The following is a 21,438-nucleotide window of genomic DNA, read 5'->3' as shown; positions in this document are numbered from 1 at the left end:
TCCCTCTTTCCCCTATTTCCTTAATCTGGGTTGACATTTTAGCTTCCCCCTGAGCCTGCATTTACCACCCTCTGTTACTTTGTAGCTTCCATCCAGCAAGAAAAGGGAGGAAAAAGAATCAAGTTGCCAAAGAGACATAAATGAGTAACTGAAATCTAAGTAACCCTGACCTGGTTAGCCTAGGCTAGCCTGATCTCATCAAGTCTTGGAAGGTAAGTAGTCAGTCCTGGCTAGGATTTGGATGGGAGACCTCCAAGGAATACCAGGGTCATGACACAGAGGCAAGCAATTGCAAACTACCTCTGAACTTCTCTTTCCTTGAAAACCGTATGGGGTTCCCATACGTCAGCTGTGACTTGATGGCAACCACCACAACAATAAAAGTATCCAGAGGCTGCAAATGACAGAGCTGAACTAATGTTTATCTAGAAGCATGATCTTAATTTATGTGCTATGGCTATGTGCATCTAAATATTTTTTGTAATGACATCAGTGCCTACCAGGTTCTTTACTCCCCCTCCCCCAAGTTCTCCTTCAGCTATTCTCTTACCTTGTACAGGATAGTAGCCCTGCAGAAAAAGAAGCTGCTAATTCAGACACAATGGGCATTTATATGTGAGCTGTGTCTAGAGCTAATGCAGGATCCTCCTGAAATTAATACTGTAGTAATTAACCATAATGCTGGAGGGAATGGTTGCTTGTTTCCACATACTTCCACGTGGTGACCTGTGGCTTCCATGGCACCAACACCCAGCTCTGTTTAAAACAAAGTATTGCTGGAGGGTTTAAATGTGCTGAATAGTCTGTCTGGGACAACTGTGGGTGGGGTGAGGGGAGAATACTAGTGTTTCTATAGGTCTGTTTTCGTAGCAAAAGAAGCCTAGAGCTGTTTGGAGTCTTCCTGTGTGCTGAGAGCCCTGTCCTCTAATAGTTGGAGCTCTGCCAAAGGTTCCCTTTGTTTCTGAATCTTTACCAGACTGTGCCCATAAGATTATGTTTTTATTCATATTCCTAGGGGATTGGAAACTTTACTCCTCTAATTTTTAAAATAAAATTGCTTAACATAAGAGCCACATAGAATAAACATCAGATGTTTGAGAACCGCAAGACATGAACAAGTATTACACATTTTTTCAGCGAAATATGCAAATTTGCTTTTTATTAACATTAAATGAGACTGCCAAAAATAATATCAAAAGCGGTAAAAGCAGATATTGATAATGATATTTATTTCTCCAATGATATTTGTTTGCTAATGATATTTAGCTTCTCCAGTTGCCCTACCAGGAGCCACACAGTATGTGTGAAAGAGCCGCCTGCAGCTCCTGAGCCACAGTTTGGCCGCTAGGGTTGCCAAGTCCATCTTCCACCCCCAGCGGGGGACTTTGGGGGCGTTCCTGGAGGGGGTGGGGCATCCCCAACGTAATGACGTCACATTGGGGACGTCTGCCGCCCTCCCCCCACATCCGCCCGTGCGCCGGATCTCCAGAAAAGCAGGTTCCCTGCACTTAAAGTAGCCGGCAGCCGGCATTTCCCCTTTAAGAGCAGCTGTGTTTCCCTTTTAAGAACGAAGCTGGCTTTTCCCTGCAAGCTTGCGGAGTTCGCGCTTGGGATGAAACACGGGTTGCACACGCTTAAAGGGAGAGAGATGGCTGTGGGTGTTGGGGGTGGGGCTTCCCCCGCCAGCCATCTGGCCGGCGGCGGGTAGAACCCCCCAAAAAACGGGGGACCCCTGGCAAACCGGGGGGTTTGGCAACCCTATTGGCCGCCCCTGTTCTAGTGCAAGGCCCAGTCTGAGCTTAAAACGATGACCTGTGTTTTTTGCCAGACATTGTGGAATACAGTCTTCCAGCTGGTTCTTCTGTGGTGATAAACTCTTTTCTGTTGTAAGTTTAGTCACAAGGGCTGGGTTCAGGTGTTGCATGAACTAATATGATTGTGGGAACACAGGACACTCCACTAGTTGTTATTAGTTAAGGTACATCAGACCAGGATCTAGAACTCCATTCTAAAGTTGGTTTATTAGCCACAGTTAATCATGATTATGGTTCTGCGTGATGTACAGTGATATTCTTTGTGAATTGCAGGTTGGGATACAAATTAAATCTTTGAGGGAGTGTGGGGAGTCGATACAAAAAAATCATGACAATAAAAACCGGAATTTATTGAGGAAAGCCAGAAAACTTGGCTCACACACAATGCACATAGTTAAACCATGGCTTCATTTTATGCATGAACTGAACCAAATGGAACCTTAAAGGAGCTTAAAGCTTGCTTGTGCAAGTTTGTTTTATTTATTGATTATATTTGTGTCTTTTTTTTGTATAAAGAGGATTTTTTTAGTTCTATTTTCACAACATCTGAACCAGCAAATTTTGGTTTGGGGTTGCCCTGTAAACTAAGATTCTGTTCTTGAGCAAGTCGTCGTTTGCTGTCCTGATTTTGGAAGCTAAAACACAAACCACTGTTTGCCAGTTTGGATGTAACGGCAAATTACTGTTTTCCTTGAATACAGGCATAATTGGTATAGATATACCAGTGTATTTGTTTGCATTTTTTAAAGCATGGTTGCAAAGATTACTTTTGTCCCACCTATTTTTTTTGGAAAATTTCCCATTTATCTATTGTTGTGCTAGGCTTGCCAGTCCCCAGGTCGGGGGGGGGATTTCCCTGGTTTTCGGGGCTTCTCCCTGCTGCTGGCCAGCTGGATAAATTGGTCACAGAGCCAACAAGATTGGTAGGTATTTTGGACTTGGTTCTGAGCAGGGATCAAGACCTGATGAGAGATTCTGTTTTTGTTGCACCAGCTGGGAACAGTGACCACTGTGCTATTAAGTTCAGCATTCATGCCAGCCCTTAAAGTCTGAAACAGTAACATTTAATCTCAAAAGAGGAAACATTACAAAAATGAGAGGACTAGTTTGAAGGCAGCTGAAAGGGAGAAGCCAGAAAGTCAAAACCCTAAAAGATACTTGGAAGCTAATTAAAATCACGCTTATCGGAGCCCGGATAGAAGAAGTAGTAGTTTATAAAGCTCTATGGTAAAACCGGCTTAAAACCATAGAGTTTGAACCAGACTGTCCCTGCATGACATCCCTGGCGTGATGACATCACTTCTGGGTGACATCATCATGTTGGGGATGTCCTGGAATGCCCCCCCCCAGACGACCCTGCTGGAGCGATAAGGGGACCTGGCAACCCTATGTTGTGCCATTTTAATTCTCTTTACACTGATTATATGCAACTGACAGACAAAAATGTGTCCATTTTAATGGCAACAGTCAGTGACTGCAGTTTTCATCTTGAACTTGCAAATCAAACCATCCTTGTAGCCAATTTGGTGTAGTGGTTAAGTGTGCGGACTCTAATCTGGGAGAATCGGGTTTGATCCCCCACTCCTCCACCTGCAGCTGCTGGATGACCTTGGGCAAGCCATAGTTCTGTCAGAGCTGTTCTCTCAAGGACAATTCTGGAAAGAGCTCTCTCAGCCTCACCCACCTCACAGGGTGTCTGTTGTGGGGAGGGGAAGGGAAAGGAGTCTGTAAGCTGCTCTGAGACTCCAAGTGAAGGGCGGGGTATAAATCCAATCTCCTCCTCCTCCTCCTTCTGATATGCAGGTTCATCCATACCAATCAGCTTGCAACAAGCAAGGAAGCAGAGGTCACATGAGCAAACCTGAGGCTTTTCAAGTCTAATTCACGTAGTGCAAAACCAAGGTTGTATCTAGGGGATTAATTTAATCTTGGTAAATGTCCTCTTCCAAACAAGAAAACATTAGATAGGATTTTTTCTCAGAGCAGTAGACTGTCATTTGGATAACTTTAATGCATATTGTAAAGACACTCCCAGCCCCTGCCAAACCTCTGGTTGAATGCTTCTTTCTAAACCACTGTATTTGATTGTTCTGTTTGAAGGCTGAGATTCTTACAAGGCTGAATTCTACATACAGTTTATTCAGTCCTATCTATCTTCTCTCTTGGCAAGTCTCACAGTGATAAAGGAACTCCAGTTCTATTGTTTGGACTATGCCCATAGTAAGAGCAGGAGTGGCACTAAAGAAGACTGAACATAAAGAAATCTAGATATGATGCTGAACAGAATTAGTTCCCAATCTGCTGAAAGGGCCCATTTGATTTCATCTTGTGGCTCTAACAGATTTAGATGAAATTGTCGCTACTTGTGTGATTTTTATTGTTTATTGTTTTAATTATTGTAATGCAATTTTATGTAATGAGTCTTGGGCTCAGTTTCTTGTGATCAGCCCTGAGCCCACTGTTGAAATATTCATCTTTTCCTGATGCAGCAAGATTGACTACTTTTGAGCAGCCTCTGCCAAAATTGCATTGTGGATGTGGCAAATTTTTGTTTTACTGTTCTTTTAAACTCTTAATTTTTTTATGGTGTATGGCCTATGGGTTATTAAACTTAAATAAACTTTATTTTTGTGGCACTTAATATTTTATGGTGGTGAAGTTTTGCAATTTTTACAACTGTTTTGTGTCAATTAGATACAAATGCCACATATGTAGGCACTGTAAAAATAGCATGAGTGTGCAGTAAAGGAAACAAACACCAGCAACAAAAATAGGCAAAATGAAAAAAGCCCACACTGGCAAATACAAAACCCCCCAACAAAACCAAAAGAGAAACTAAAAAGGATATATTTATATATTCCTGGTTGTAATTAAATTCGTAGTAGGTTGAAATAAGCTTTATTCCACTGTTTTAATTTTGACAACTTATTTCCTTTTAGTCATAGCTGGCAATGATGCAAATGAATCCTCACAACAAATATGTTTGACCAGTCCAGCTGCAAACCAGGAGATACTCCTGAGAAAAATAAGAGGGTAATCTTGTTCTCCATACAGATCACCCTAAGCAAGTTTTGAGTCTGAGCACATTGAAAGAAGTGAAGAGATCCCATAGAGCTGAAGATAATTTCTTCCAGATAGATTCATGCAGTTTCCTAATGAGAAATTATCCAGTTAAGACTATCTAAAGGCTCATGAGGGTGAGAGAAGCATCAAGACAAACAATAAAGTTTTCTAGCATCAAGACAAACAAATATTTCTTTAAATATATCCAGAGCAGGAAACCAGCCAGAGAAGCAGTTAGGCTTTTGGATGACAAAGGAATACAGGGACTGCTAAAGGAAGATGGGGAGATGGCAGAGAAGCTCAATGAATTTTTTGCATCTGTGTTTACGGTGGAAAGTGTGGGACATACCCAGGCACTATTTTCAGGCAGGGAGTCTGAAGAACTGAGTCAAATTGAGGTGACGAGAGACTGAAGTTCTAGACCTGTCGGGGAAATTAAAAACTGATGTCTCCAGGTCCTTATGGCATACACCCACGAGTTCTTCGGGAACTCAAATGTGAGATAATTAATCTACTAGCCCATATATGTCCCCGTTCACATGGAGAAGTTGCTGCACTAAAGACACAAATGTCAGGCGGATTTTTAGTACACGATCACACCGCAACATCTGGGGAGCGTAGCGCACCCGTGGCCAACCCGTGGCGTCCCGCTGAAGATGCACAGTAAAAAAGTACCGCGGAAAGTGCACTAGTATCTGGAAAACACGGGGCAGGGGCGGGCGTCTGATCGCGGGAGCACTAGTATCCTGTGGCATCTGCCACCCGTCCACGTCCCATCGCAAATCGGATGTTTTTCATAAGCACATGTGCACAAACACGTAACTGAAAGCAGTGCTGCTCCACGGAACTGCACATGCGCACAAACATGAAACACTTGCCATGCCGCTTCTTTGCCACACTCCAGCAACGCTGTGTGATTGCCAGCTAACAGCCTAACCGTGAAACCTCGGGGGACCATGTCATTGGGCTACCGTACTTTATTTTGCTCCGGGGCGAACAGCCACATATCCCTCCGCATTATCAGGCCCGTGTGACCAGGGCCTATGTAACCTATCACTAAATTCAGCCACTGTACCAATTTTTAAAAGGGGGTACAGAAGGGAACCAAGAAATTACAGTTCAGTCATCCTAACGTCTGTCCAATGAAATTAGTAGAAACTGTAGTCAAAGGAAGAATTGTTAGGCACATAGAGGAACAAAGCTTGATGAGGTAAAATCAGCATGGCTTTGTCAGCTATGCTGCCATAAGGGTTGGGGGTGGGATACTTGCTTGTCCTGTGTACCACGTACCGCTGCATTCCTTCTTTGCTTCTGTAACGCTTGCTTATCTATGGCCTTGCAGGTGATGTGTAGTGTCTGGGATTCAGGGAACCGTGGGAGTGCTTTCAGTTCCCAGCTTCGGCTCTAACAGCCTGGGGCTCCTTCTCCTGCGGGTAGGAATGTGGCTAATTGGCCTAAGGAAGGGGGCGTGCATACGAATACCCTATAAAATTATGTACAGGGTAGAGAGAATTGACAAAGAAATTTTTCTCCGTCTTCCAAAATACTAATTTCCTCCAGTGGAGTTTGCTGCCAGAGGATGTAGTGGTGGCCAGAGAAATAATCAGCTTTAAAAGAGGATTAGATAGATTCATGTAAGATAGGCCTATCAATGGCTACTAGCCATGGTGACTGAGGGAAACTTCTACATTCAGTGGCACTAAACATCTGAATCCCAGAGCCAGAAGGCAACATCAGAGGTCGGTCTCGACCTCTATGCCCTGTTGGCCCTCCAGAGGAACTGGTTGACCAGTGAGTGAGACAGGATGAACCACTAGTATGATCCAGTGGGGCTCTTCTTATGCTCTTATGAATCTGGTGTTGATCTGTTTTATTGAGGGCTATGTATATGTTTTATTGTGTGTTTTGTTATAACTGGCCTGAGCTTTGGAAAGGTGGAATATGCATTTTCAGAGAAATATTCAGTAAGATTTGGTGAAGTATTATAACGAATGAGTGAATGTTTTTACCCTGTTGGAAAACCTTTTCCTATCTCCTAATAGAGGATGCATGTCTCACGAGGCAACGTTTTGTAAAATATGCCTCCTTCCCCGTTCATCTCAGACCCGTCAGAGGGTTATTGTGCTTTGAGGTTCAGTCATTGATTATGCCTATCTTTCTCTAAAATTTGTTTTACTGTGTTTAATACATATACTTTGGGGTCTTCACTACTAAAAAGATTTATATTTTTCTCCTGAATGTGTTATGCTTTTATTAATACTTGAAGGCATTGTGTATATAGCATGGTGTGTTTAGCCTTGCCGTACAATAACGTACCATTTTAAGATGAAAAATGTCAGTATCTCAGCATTATCCCCTGGTGCTTTCTACTAAAGGAAGAATATTTAGCATCAGGCTCCGAAAAGGTTCACACTTGAAGACTGTAGTTTGCTACCAATTAAAACAAAACAAAAAATGTTTTAGTTGCATGGAATAAAATAGGTATAGATCCAAATGCTTCATCTTGAACTGTACATCGTGAGCTGTACTCCGATGTGGTCATTCTACAGGAATGGTATGAATGTCATTGTCTACTCCAGATTCTTCGATTTTTGAGAAACAGTTTTCACACTTCTTACTCTGAGCCTGGGTCTAGTCAAATGATTTGAATACCAGTAGTTTGAAAGCGGCTTCACTTGTGGGCATGCAGCTAGAAAAACAGAACTGGATGAAGTGTTTTTCTGGTATAATGTGCAATGATGGGTAAGTCCATTGCACAGTGTATTTTGTGAACTCCAGATGGTCCCTCTGTATCTCACTGTAGCTGAGGTGCCCAAGTCTTGCTTCATGTGTTGTAGGAGGAATGGGGAAAGCAGAGGTGCAGATTACTTGTGTTTTCTCTGCTTTTTCAAGATATATCAAGTAGTTCAAAGGAGTTCAAAAAGGGTTCATCTGCATTTGAAGTTCCCATGCTTCCAGTATGGTACATTAGCATGAAACCAGAAATATGAGAATTTTCTGCAGAAAGCCAGTGCAATGTGATACAGTATTGTCCCTCCCCATGCCAGCAACTGATCTCTCGTTCCCTTGTAAGGTCTGTGCCTCTTATGCTGACCTTCCAGTTTAGCATAGATTGAACTCAAGAGTGTTGCTTCTAAAATAAGTACTACTGAATGGATACCTATGATTCCCCATTCTCTGACTTGATAGATGCCCCCTAACAGCTCTAAACACATTAGTTAAATGTCGATTCTATTGAAGTCAGTTCACAAGATGATTGCAGGCTGGTGCAGTTGGTTTCCACTCTGGGACTCTGCCATTAGTTTACTGTGCACTCATACTATATCTTTCCTTCCCATAAAGAGCATTGGAAGCTTCATGAACAGGCAGTTTGCCTCTGATCTTGCAATGAAATAGGGCTACTTCTGATCTGGCATTTGTATTTCCAAAGTAGATCACCTGTGTCTTATTTCTCCTAATTCAGGTGACACACATACGGCGATACAGAATAAGCAGATGAGCAAAAGCTGTGACTGAGCCTATATATACTGTCTGGGATTTTGTGACTTGGAATATAAGTTTTCTGTTTCACAAAAAAAAGAAAAGAAAAAAGTACAAGCTATGAAAAGGAGAGGGAAAATCAAAGCACACATTTGGCAGAGTGGGAGAACATAAAGGTCTTTTGAGTGCAATCATATGCAGAGTTTCTCCAGTCTAAACCAACAGATTCTGTATAGTTAATTCAGCTATTCTACTTTTATTCTCTGCTGTTCATCTTTAGATTATCTATGGTTGAAATTTCTTAAGTGTTTGAATAAGAAGGAAGGTCATCTTTTTAAGTGGTTGAGGCCCTAGGTGGGGTGGTTTTAGTTCCTGTGGGTAGGGTGGACCTTTCTACTGTGACTGCTCAGTCAGGAGCCTAGGAATTCCCCTATACCTGGCTCTTGAAGAAACAGATGAGTCTTTTGGCTAGGAGGAGTACCTTTCCAGTTTGTCTCCATGATCAGACCCACTTAGACTAATCTAACCTATAGTAACTTTGAGGCTATGGGATGGGAACATAAGGAGAGCCATGCTGGATCAGATGAGTGGCCCATCTCATCCAGCATCCTCTCTCACACAGCGACCAATGAGTTACTCTGGAGGCCAGCAGCAGGGTGTAGAGGCTGCAGCCTTCGTGTGATATTGCTTCCTGGCACTGGTATTCAGAGGTTTACAGCCTCTGAATGTGGAAGTTCCTTTCAGTCACCATGGCTAATAGCCTTGATGTATCCTCCATGAATCTGTCTAATTTCATTCTAAAGCCATCTATGTCTATTTCCATCAATACATCCTCTGGCAGTGAATTCCAGATTTAATCACTAATTGAGTAAAGAAGGATTTCCTTTTATCTGTCCTGAATCTACTGCTGATCAACTTCATTGAATGCCCCCCTGCTGGCCAACTGGCTGGCGGTGGGCAGGAGCCCACAAAATTGGCTTCTCTTTTGGCTTCTCACTTGGTTCTACATTTAATTCATGGTGATAGTTTTAATGTTTATAATCCATCAGAACCTGGCACATTCATACCTTTGGGGCTCACACACATCCAGTCTTCCTAAGCTTTATCAACAGTGCCTTCCTGTTAAGTAACAAGATCTGTTTCAGTCCAGGTTTCAGCCTTTTCTGTTGTTGCAGTGTCACTTTGAAATAGTTTGCCACAGAAAATGAGGGAAATTTCTGATTTATAGTGGTTGAGTAAGTTCTTCAAAAGCAGAGCTGTTTAAGTCTGACAGTGTTTAATTGTTGATGTCCAGGGTAGTCTAGTGGTTTGTTGGACATTATATTCTGCTCTTGGGTACTGGTTCTCTTTTATTTTATTGTCTAATGTACACGTGGTAGAATGTTGAGATGATAGGGTAGATTGCACTGTTTCAGACTGCTGGTGGTGGATTCCACCTTTAAATGTTCTTTTGAACTAAAAATACTCCGTACAAATAGAAATGCAGCACAGTAGAGAGAAGCTGTGGCCACTGACGTACTGGTGGCTGCTTTTGTGGCCACAAGGCTTGGTCTCCCATGAGGTTGGAGGCCACGTGCACCGCTGCAGCAGTTTCCAGGCCTCTGGGTGGTGTGGGCAGTCTCCCTGACTGCGGGCCAGTTGACAGCTGTTTGCAGGCTCTTCCCCTTGGGCCAGCTGGGAGTGGGCTTGGGCAAGCGTTTGTGCTACCTGGCCCCACTCCTGACTGATTTAAAGACCAGCAGCTGGGTGATCTTCCTCCTTTCACCACCTTGGAAGCTCCCCTTTCCCGCTGCTTTTTTCCTGGAGTTTTGGTTATTGTGTTTTACAGTTTATGTGTAATTCTGTCACAGCATTATGATAGTTTTAGGCATTGGCCTGGATCCATTTTGTGGGGAGACTACGCCTGCATGCCCGCCTCCCTGGATGGAGACCTGCTTATGGGCCTTGAGGATCCAGTCATTTAGTGGCATGCCTGGCTCCATTCGCAGGTGGCAAGAGTTCCATGCAGGGGCTTGTGCCTTTGTGGGGCCATCTTCTTGTCACTCCTGTTTTTCCCCAGCATGTGGGCTGGGATGTGGTTCATTGGACGACAGTCGGATCACTCAATGCTTGGATCCTGCCCTATGTTGTGTCAAATGCTCTGAATGCTGTAATCAATAAAAATGGTGGCCTGTCTTGGCTCCAGTTATTGATTGTTGTGTTTTCCTTGCTGCATTTGGCCTCCTTCCTCATTTGATGCCCACACTGCCCTTAGGAACACAAACCTCCTGTCCTTTGTCTTTGTTATACTGTTTTTTTTTGTTGGCAGGGTGTTTTTTTTTTGTACAGGACAGTATTCTGAAATGTGATTGTTCACCTACAGTGTTAACTGGTACAGACCGTTCTACCTCGACATTCAGTATTCTGATATTTTATTCCTTCCTCATTCCTCAGAATATATAATTTAGGCATCACAAGCAAGGCATTCCCTATTGTTTATCCCTACCATGAAGTTCTGAGAGATGCTACATGTGAAGGAGCTTCTCTAAACAAGAAGCTAAGGAGCTAGATTTTTAATATAATTAAGCTGTTACATGAGATTAAATTGACAACTCAATCTGCAGTTTGTGAGCCTCTTAAATCACAGTTGAATTGCAGCTTGTGGAATTTTGTTTTCATAAAACAAACCTAGTCCATGGGAACCTGTACCTCATTGACTTGAATCAAATGCATTGATAATAACCTGCTAATAAAAATAATAAAACACGTTGGCTTTGTGTTTATTGTAAATACTGATTGGTTTTCAGGTACTGGTAGTGGTGAGACTGGCAGTTGGGTGAGCAAAATGAAGGGAAATTGGTTGGTAATTATTGGCTAAAGGTTCCCCATAAGGGGTTTAGATTTGGTTCGAGGGATAACAATCACTGATGGCTAATTTTGTCTCTGATGCCTGAAATCATTGTCACGGTTACTGCTCATTAGCAACTGGTGTAGATGCTGATCCAGGTGAAATGTAGTAGTAATTCAAAATGGGTTGTTCACTCTGTTTACTGTGTTAGGACAGATTTGTCAGTGTAATACCATTTAATTCCAGAGGTTTTAAATTGCATCTTTCATCTTATCCTTCAAACAACTTTGTGAAGTTGGTTAGGCTAAAAGTTCTCCAGATGTGGTCATCCAATGTTAAATCTTCTTAAATACTTGGTATATACCAACTGTTCTATTACAGATGTTTACTTTTACATTAAAAACTCTACATCTGTAGACAGGAGGATGAGGTAATTCAAATACCTGGGGAGAATGAAAGGATTTGAACACTCAGTGTATTTGGCAAATGGTTATTTAGATTAGTTGATTGTTGATATACACATTGTAAGACACAGCTTGCTTCTGGGCATGCCAATGCCCTGTTGTGCAGTCACAGCTGTTACAAATGCAGAGGCAATGCAGAGTCTACACTGGAGGATCATCCTCCCTGCCTATCCTCTCACAGCCACCATTTCCCCTTTCCCATGTCACCAGAGAGCTTTTTGCTGGCTTTAGAAAAAACAGTAGTCACTTTATCGCTGTAGTTTAACATTACAGTGATATAGCAAATATCAGTTTTTATAAGGAAACCAGCAAAAAGCCCTCCAGTGGTACAGGAGGGAATGGTGGGTGTGAGAAAGATGGCAGCAAAATGGTCCCTGTGTATGGTGGTGGTGGTGGGTTTTCAAAAACATGCATTCCCATCCATATGACATGAAATGTATTGACTTCAATTTGTAAGCTTTCATAGTAAGGATTGCATATTATATATCATAAATGTGTTTTTTTTCAAATTTCTAACATGCATATCTTTTGTCTTTCAATGATTAAAAAATGCCAATTTGTTTTCCTCCCCCCTTAACAGATCTTTGTGTACTTTGGTGTGTAAGTGGACCTACTCTTCAGAAAAAGGCTGGGATGATAGTTTCTGGAGGGTGATTGGATTAGAAGATCTGGTGGCAGATAAGTACACAAAAATAGGTAACTTTTACCTTAAATACTTGGTATGATTTTTAAAAGACAGCTATCTTAGAACTAAGTGTTTCTCATGTGCACATTAGTGGGAAATTTAACAGAAATAATAAAAGAAATCACTTCTACAAACTAATCTTCTTGTAATACTGTACAGTATTCTATCATTCTTGTTGGCATCATAACTGTTGAAGTATTGTCTTTGTAAATAAAGAAAACAAGTTTCTCTTCCCATATGGATAAATTCAGTTTAGAGCTTGGAAGAAGCTGCTGGTTTGAAAGGCTTTGGCCACTTAAGGGAGATGTTGGCAACAATTTTAAGCTTTGTAATGCTAATCAAAGTTACACTTTTAAGGAGGATCTGAAATCCAAGTTTAAGATTGGTTTATGATATAACATTAAGAAGAATCCTGGTTATTGGTAACACTGGTAAGTTGATGCTGACATTGTTTTCTTGACATCAGTTTTTGAAGTAATGTGAGGGAAATTTGCTCCAGAGGTTGGAGAAGGGGGTATGCATATTCAAGGTTGGTTCCTTCACTTAACTGCAAAGAAGAGACAGTTTTATATTTACACCAGCCACAGACACCAGTTTTATATTTACACCAGCCACAGAAGTGAAACAGTCTTATAATGCAATATGTATGTTGATTGAAAAGCACATTGTGTTGTATTCATTAGGGTTTTGTCTGAAGGAGGTGTACATAGGATTGAGGCCCTAGTCTTATACCTTAAGGGGCAAAGGAATGAAAACCTTAACTCTTTTCAGCTATTGGTAGGTTAAGGTGCAGAATAATTTGTGTGCCAGGCAAGACCATTAAATTATATTTGGAAGAGAAAACCAAGCAGAAATATGTACTTTCTGTGATGTTGGCCCACTGGAGAATGAAACTAGGGCTGTGCAAAATAAATTAATTAAAAAATCAGTATTTCCCGATATTCCCAAATCCCGATACCAGTATGGTATCTGGATTTGGGATATTTCAGGAATCCCATTTTTTTCCAGCTCCATTATACCTTATGGGACCATTACAGTCAATGATCCCCCATAGGCTATAATGGGGAATTGATCCGAAGGCTTGGGGGGTTGTTTTTTGAGTTAGAGGCACCAAATTTGCAGCATAGCTGCTGGTGCCTCTCCTCAGAAGAACCCCCAAGTTTGTACAAAAAAAAATCAGACTGGGGGTCCAATTCTATGGGCCCTCAATGGTGCCCCCATCCTCCATTGTTTCCAATGGAGGGAAAATAGGCGTTGAAAGGGCTTGCGGTCCCTTTGAACACTTTCTCCAAGCTGTGGGTTATTCTGAAGGCATTTAAAGGAGCTGAGCCCTATAAACACCATTTAACTGCTTCTGTATGGCATTCCCAGATAATTCCAAATATTTTCAGTTTTTTTCGTGAATGGCTATATTGAATAGCAGAAAATAGACTGTGATCTGTATTTGGCTGGGAAGACACCTGAAAAATACTGATAAGGTATATTTGGGGTGGGGTTTGTTTTTTGGGGGGGCTCAGATGCAGACAAATGCACATATCTAAATGAAACTCCAGCACTGAGAGTTAACTTGATTTAGGATAAATACACAAGATATACACAAGCATTGCTCAGGACCTGGTGTGCATTTCTTAGTGATTTCTTTTGTTTACCCTGTCTTTGAACCATATGTTGCTGGTGCCCGCTGGAGGTCGCCGCCGGCTGTGGGGAGGACACACTTCTGGTGATGTCAGGGGGTGTGGCATATGCTAATGAGTTATGCTAATGAGTCCCCCTAGCTCTTTTTCTACGAAATGACCCCTGTTTAGGATAAATACACAAGATATACCCAAGCATTGCTCAGGACCTGGTGTGCATTTCTTAGTGATTTCTTTTGTTTACCCTGTCTTTGAACCATATGTGGCCCTCAAGACAGCTTACAAAATCCATCAAATACAACCAATTAATAATGCAGCAATAAACAGCTAGTGGATGGATATCTCAGTGTCTTCCCCAGTCTTCAGGGTCCTCTTGTGCCTCTGAGTGTTGTTCCTCCTTCAAGGTGTGGGCAAATACTAGTAATAAGATTGCAAAGCAGCCAGTGTCAGTATTCACGGAGCAGAATGGGGGTCTTGTGGGTATGCTCCTCCATTTGTAGTGCTGATGCAAAATAACCTGGCCTTAAAATGCTGTGCTTTGCATATTCTGTGACCTGTACTGTTCTTGTTACACTGTCTTCACATTGCTTTGAACTTTCCAAAGGCCTTGGGCTTAATTAGACTGCTAGCTTTGCTAATTGTATAATATTTATGGCAGATTTCCATTAAAAGGCCATAATGTTCATTTACCAGAAATTTTTCAGGGTAGCTTTTAAAAAAGCTTTCCTTGTTAAGTTAATGGATTTTTAATGGCTGTCCTAAGCAGACAGAGAGTGTTATCATACAAGAATTAAAAAAAACCTACTTCAAAGTTAATCACTTGAATTTTTAAAACTAACACTTTGAATTGAACAGATCTCTATAACCGTTTAATGGATCTAACTAAATAGAAATAATTTGATATCAGTAATGAAATCTATGAAGCTTTTTGATGTTTAAATACAGATGCAGGAAGTAGTTTCTGGACACATTTTAAAGTTCTGGTTGAAAGCCTTTTCTGATGCTGCAGATTGTTTCTCCTTCTATATCTGTTGTGGTACAAATTTATGCCGTAGCACCTGTTGTACCACTGTGTGTGGGGTAAGCAGAGCAAAGCTTGGATGTCTTCACTCTGATTGCTTCTGTACGTAAGGAGAAACAACAGCTTGCACAAGGTAGCACTAGTGTTTGAAGATGTGGGCTTGCAAAGACCTAGTAGTACCCCCACCCCTGCAAATAAACAGTCCTGTGGCTTAGCACCACCCCCAGGCCAAAGAGTAGCACTTCTGTTGCTGCTAGTAGTTGCTTCAGTGCAGAAGATGGTGTGACCATCTTGTGCTGCTGGAATGAGGGGAGATAGGGCGTCAGTCTCAGGGGCCCTGATGCTGTATATATCCTGTGTAAGAGTCAGCTGTTAGACTTTGGCATTTCCCCACCCCCTAATTCATTCATTTTGCTATCTGACAGTTATTTTGCATTTGACAGCTATTATCAGATGCATCTTTTTAGCTTTTAAAAATGTTTTTGGTGGTGGGAGAACACTGAATGAGAATAAGCAGTAAATAAATGGTCTAAAAGAAATTTGAGCACCCTAGTGCCTATGGCCCTGCAGGAGAGAATTTTTTAAAACATAAAATATTTATGATGTGGGAATGAAGGACTGAATACAATATTTATATAGTGCATTTCAAGGACAGAGGGAAGCAGCGCTTTAAGTGACTAACAGTGCAGTCCTTAGCAGCACTGTGCCCATCTAAGTCAATTGAAGGTAATGGGTTTAGAAAGTGGTGAGTCTGTTTAGGATTGCACTGTACATGTACATGTTGCCAACGAAAACAAATTCCTTTAATAAAGGTTACACTTTCATATAATGAAACTAGGATGAGAATTGTGGAGAATATCTAAGTAATGATTGCACAGGAATTTAGAAATTATTTCTTTTCCTCTTACTCAAATGCTATCCTTAGATATTTCTTTTCAAGGGGGGGTCAGTATGTCCCGATGGCCATAGCAGCTTTCAATGCTAAAGTAACTTCTCAGATTTTTTTCGGGGTCGCTATTTGGATTAATGCAGTTTCTGAATCTCTCGATTGTACACTTCTCTATTTTTTGCGTACAATGGCTGGGGTTCCTAGATGTGTGGCTGGTACTGCACTTAGAGTGGAATTTGCCCAATATTCCTTGGAGTCTAGAGCCTGGATCGCAGCTTTCAAACTGAGACTCAAAGTCCTTTACTCAGCACTAAATGCCTAAGGTGGCCTTCTATGTTTGATAAAGGAGGACAACCACAAAAGTAGCTGGGAAAGGTATCTAGATGCTAGACCTGAGTTATTGGGCTTTCCTCCAACAGTATGAAATAATTTAACTTATCAGGAAGCCCTATAGCAGCCCAGAATAAAGGTGGTTAATCTTGATTGGGCTAGTACTTTAGCTCGAGCAAGACGTGTATGTTCCACTCTTGCCTTGGGTATTGCTCCTCCGGAATCTCTTCCTCCATATACTAGATCCCTAAAAATACCTAGTTATAGATATGTTTTCACTCTTGCTATGCTTAACTCTTTTCCCACTGCTGAGTTAGCAGGTCACTTTTCTAAAGTCCCATACTCGGATCGCTTATGTAACTGAGGCTGGAGCTGTGGAAACACTTGGTCATCTTCTATTATTATGTCATCAAATTTCTTTAATAAAGGTAACACTTTCATATAATGAAACTAGGATGAGAATTATGGAGAATATCTAAGTAATGATTGCACAGGAATTTAGAAATTATTTCTTTTCCTCTTAAATTGTGAAAATAAAAACAAGTAAGATGGGATCCTGAAAATCCATTTCACTGGCAGTGGCTCTTTCCTCTGCTTCATGGAGTTTTCCTCTGGTGTTAGGGCTCCTGCCAGTAGAAGAGTTCCTTGCATCAGGTGAAGGCTCCTTCACTGAGGGAAAGTGCTACTGCTACCTGAAAAGATCCATGAGATTCAACCCATAAATACATGCAAGCCAAAAGTTCATGTGTTGTTTGTCCAAGTTGTGACTTTAACTTTGCAATTTCAACATTTTTGAGAACCTGACACAGGAAATTGAATTGTGACAGATTCAGTAAGATGTAGATTAATTTAACCTGGTGCACTGATCCAGAACATTTCTGCAGGTGTCTCTACCTTCAGACTTGTCCTAATGCATTTGGTATAATGCTTGGAAGAGTACTATGTAAGCTCAGTCCACAGAATTTATTTGGTTGATGTAGCATGGCTGACTCAGGGTGCAATCAGTTGTTTATTTACATTATATCTGACTTTTTCGCTTTAAAAAGCCTTCAAGGTGGTTTACATATATTAAACAAAACCATTACATTAACATTAAGAGAGCTAATGAAACCCTCATATAACAACAATATGTTGACTCAGGCAATCTAGCCACCTGCATCCATGACAAGGTAACACTGAGATTAGACCACTGTAATGCACCCTACATGGATCTGCCTTTGAAGTCACCCCGGAGACTTCATTTGGTACAGAGTGCCACAGCTCAGCTATTATCAGGAGGTACCCTGTTTCCCCGAAAATAAGACCTACCCCAAAAATAAGCCCTAGCAGGATTTCTATGCATTAGTGGTATAAGCCCTAATGTGTCTTCTTGAGAAAAAATAAATATAAGACAGTGTCTTATTTTCAGGGAAACACGGTAGATGGAACATGCAGGTGTCTCTCATTCTGCACTGACTCCATTGGCTGCCCATCAACTAACGGGATCAATTCAAGGTACTGACTACCAAGTACAAAGACGTGCATGGCCTTGGAACCTTATATCTGCAGGACCCCTCTTCCCCTAGGTTCCTCCACGACAGCTCTGCTCATCTGCTTAGGGCCATCTCCAGATGCCATCCTGCAAACGGAGAAGATCAGCAACCACCCATATGCATGCTTTCTTTGTTGTTGCTCACAGTTTTTTACCCTCCGGCTCACACACTTTTGTCTTAGCTCAGGCAGGATGGCTCCAGAGCAAGCTAACTGATGCAGAAGACAAATCGCTCACTCACAACTTTAATGCCAGCAGCTCACAAAGTTGAATTTTTGCTCACAAGCTTAGAGGAAGCATTGCTTGGCACAGAACTATACCTACAGCTGCACAATTTATGGGCTTCTTACTTAGTTTAGACCAGGAATGTAGATAAATTCAGCCTGGGACTATTTATTGTTTGGTATTTTACACTACCTTTTGATATTTTTTATCCCGTGTATGTGGATGGGTGCTTCCACTTTTTAACCTCGCAACAATCTTATTTGGCTGATTAGCAGGGCTTTTTTTGAAGAAAAAGCCCAGCCGGAACTCATTAGCATATTAGGCCACACCCAACAGTAGAAACTCATTAGCATATTAGGCCACACCCCTAACAGCACAGCTCAATGGCATATTAGGCCACACCCCCATGCCTTTCCTTGGCTTGCCCAGGCGCCCCGCAGCTTGGACAGGCCGGGGAAGGCATGGGGAGATATTTAAATGCCTCCCCGATCCTTCCAGGGGGGCCCCTGGCCCGCCCACCTTGGAGTCGCTGGGGGGAGTCACTCTCCAGGCCTTCCCTCTGTAGCTACGCATGCGGAGGTTTTGGCTGTAGTGGGCACGGCCAACTCTGAAGCCAGCCGGAACTCCGTTCCTGTGTGTTCCTGCCCAAAAATAGTCCTGCATTAGATTGAGAGAATGACTGACTCTAGATCACTCAAAGGCACAGAGGGCCCAGCCCTCTAACCACTCCACTTTAGTCTCTTTCCACACAGAGACTATAACTCCAGCCTCAGGAAAATGATTATGTGGTCCTGGTGGAAAGTGCTGTCATTATCACAGCTGACTTATGGTGACCCCATAGGGTTCTTAAGGCAAGAGATGCTCAGAGGTGGTTTGCCATTGCCTGCCTCTGTGTAGCAACTCTGGACTTCCTTGGTGGTCTCCAGTCAAAGCATAAAACTGGGTCTGATGAAATTGGGCTAGATGTCAATTTAATACATAATTATCACATTATATCTATCTTGGTGATTTAGAAGTGAAAGGAACAACCAGGTTGGACAGTGTCCATGAGCAAAAACTTCAACACACACAAACTTTTCATGTGTGATCTGAACCAGTGTTTGTATATACAATTGGAATTTCAAATCAGGGAGGCATGATACTGTCCCTGTCATGCATTCATCTCTGCACCTTAAACAACTGCACAGGGCATCTCTGCCTCACTTTGGTCTCTTGACCGTATGGCATGTATGTTTAGTTATCTGCATTTCAGGTACAATTGTAGCTATTTTCACAGACTATATTTGGAATTCCATAGAGGTTAAATAATAATTCCTTAAAATTAAAGTTACAGTTTTCTGTTTAACAGGGGTAAATATTGAATGCATAAAACATTTGTAAGATCTTGTCATTTAAAATTACACTGATATATGTATATTTTGAAAGCCATGTCCTCTAAATCAACAAAAAGGTAATTAAAACAACCCTACAACCAGTATTACTTTAATTATACAGCTTAGTACCAACATACCTAAGGAAGCGGTCCCTTACCATATATGCCCCAGAGAGCGTTATGCTCTGATAGTCAACATCTCCGGGTGATCCCTGGCCCAAAGGACGTCTGCCTAGCCTCAACCAGGGCCAGGGCTTTTTCTGCCCTGGCCCCCACCTGGTGGAACATGCTCCCAACTGAGATCAGGGCCCTGTGGGATCTTATGCAATTCTGCAGGGCCTGCAAGACGGAGCTGTTCTGCCAGGCCTTTGGCTGAGGCAGCGGGTATCCACATATGGCCCCCCAAGGCTGTGGTCTCCCACCCACTGATAACCGGCCATACCTAGCTACATCAATGGGCTACATCTCCCTACAGCAAGCATGATTATTGATTTTATATGTTTTAACATGTTTTAAATGTTAGTGTATTTAGCGAACTGTTGTAACCCACCCTGAGCCCGTTTATGGGATAGGTGGGATATAAATGCAATAAATAAATAAATAAATTTTACAAAAGCTTGTGTTGAAGGCTGATTTCTAAGAGATTACAACAAGAGAGCTGCTCTAATGTGTACAAAACTCTGACCTAGAATCAGGTCATCTACAAATGATTTAGCACCAGGTTCCCCTTGAAAGGTTCTGGCTATAGTTTTATGTAACAGCCACATTCAGTTTCACTTTTAATTGTTGTGCTTGTAGGCTATGCAGAACCCCTCGCACTTCACCAGATCTCCTCTGAACCTTTGCCATACAAAAATACCAATCTTCAGACCTGTCTTTTTGCATTTCCCAGGTTAGGTTAAACTTTCAGGCTTGCAACAATCTGTTTATTGTGTTCTTCTCTTTTATGTTATGAATAATGGCATACTTAAGGGTATAGATCTGAGCTTTGAATTGCTGTGAACTTTATTGATTCAATCAGTTTCAGTCTAATAGTAGGAGTTGGATTATGCACAAAAAGACCCCTAACCCTATTGTGCAGTAGATTCTAGTATGTATGTTTTCTGACTAAAGTAAAGACTGTCAGGGTATTATAAAACATAGGTAGACATTAACAATTCTGTTTAAATTTTTATGAACTCTGGACCTTTTGGGTGCTGAAGTGTGCAATCTGTTTTTTTAAATAGGCTGATAAATTTTCATCCCTGTTCCTCTACTTAAGGGGCTACTTAAGGGACTAAATAATGATTTTTCACTGAATAACGGTGCTTTATACATAACCTGTTTTTCTACAACAATTCACATTTGTCTTAATGTAAAAAATGCTATGGATGTGTTGTAGTTATTTCTAGGACTGTCAATATTCCACATTTTTTTTTAAAAAACACAAAAACGAATATCGTATAAGGATTGTTTTTATAAATATATTATCACTGTATCTGTGATGCAACTACATTCTTTCAGACATCAACTGGAATTTATATTCATAATAAAGCACTACCAGCATCAATTTGGGGCCCTGTTCATTTTTTTTTAATTCCAAGAGACGACTTTTATCCTTGTACAATTTGGGGCTCTCTTTCATTCTCCTCTTCTCTCTTTTTTCCTTCCAATAAAGAATGTGATACTTCCTTGACCAACTGCGCTTACAAGGAATGGATCAGGAAGATAACACAGATGTGTTATAAGTAGGCTAATGTTACTTCTTTCGGATTCTGAAGCAAGTAAGCATGGATGCATGACTATCCAGACTTGTGTGTGAGGTAGACATTTCTTTCTGGAAAGTGAAGAGGAAGTTGGTCCTTTAGACTATCATTCTAAGTAGAGGTATTCACTATCTAAGCCTACAGTGGACTTAGAAGGGTGTCACCAGGGGTCATTTCCTGCAGGAGCACACAGGAGCGGAGCTCCGGTAGTATAGAGACCAGGGGGTGGGCACATGCAACAAGCCCCACCCCCTGCTTCCAGCAGCCGCCCTCAGTCAGAGCAAGAAGCAGCCAGGTAAGTTGCAGAGCCCCCCCCCCCGGCCCAAAAAAGTCCAGTGGCACCCTTAAAACCAAGCTT

General features: G+C 41.7%; 1 protein-coding gene across 1 annotated transcript in view; it reads left to right on the top strand.

The window, feature by feature from the left end:
* FGGY (FGGY carbohydrate kinase domain containing) overlaps positions 1–21,438 on the top strand; it is a 253,617-nt gene that overhangs the window by 78,705 nt on the left and 153,474 nt on the right. Inside the window, exon 6 of the mRNA XM_015419670.1 lies at positions 12,229–12,344. Within this exon, the coding sequence (XP_015275156.1) occupies positions 12,229–12,344 (116 nt within the window). The remainder of the gene's footprint in view (positions 1–12,228; positions 12,345–21,438) is intronic.

Source organism: Gekko japonicus, unplaced genomic scaffold (assembly GCF_001447785.1).
Source record: "Gekko japonicus isolate JY-2015 unplaced genomic scaffold, Gekko_japonicus_V1.1 scaffold1347, whole genome shotgun sequence".
NCBI lineage: Eukaryota > Metazoa > Chordata > Lepidosauria > Squamata > Gekkonidae > Gekko > Gekko japonicus.
This window is presented reverse-complemented; position numbering and strand designations above follow the sequence as displayed.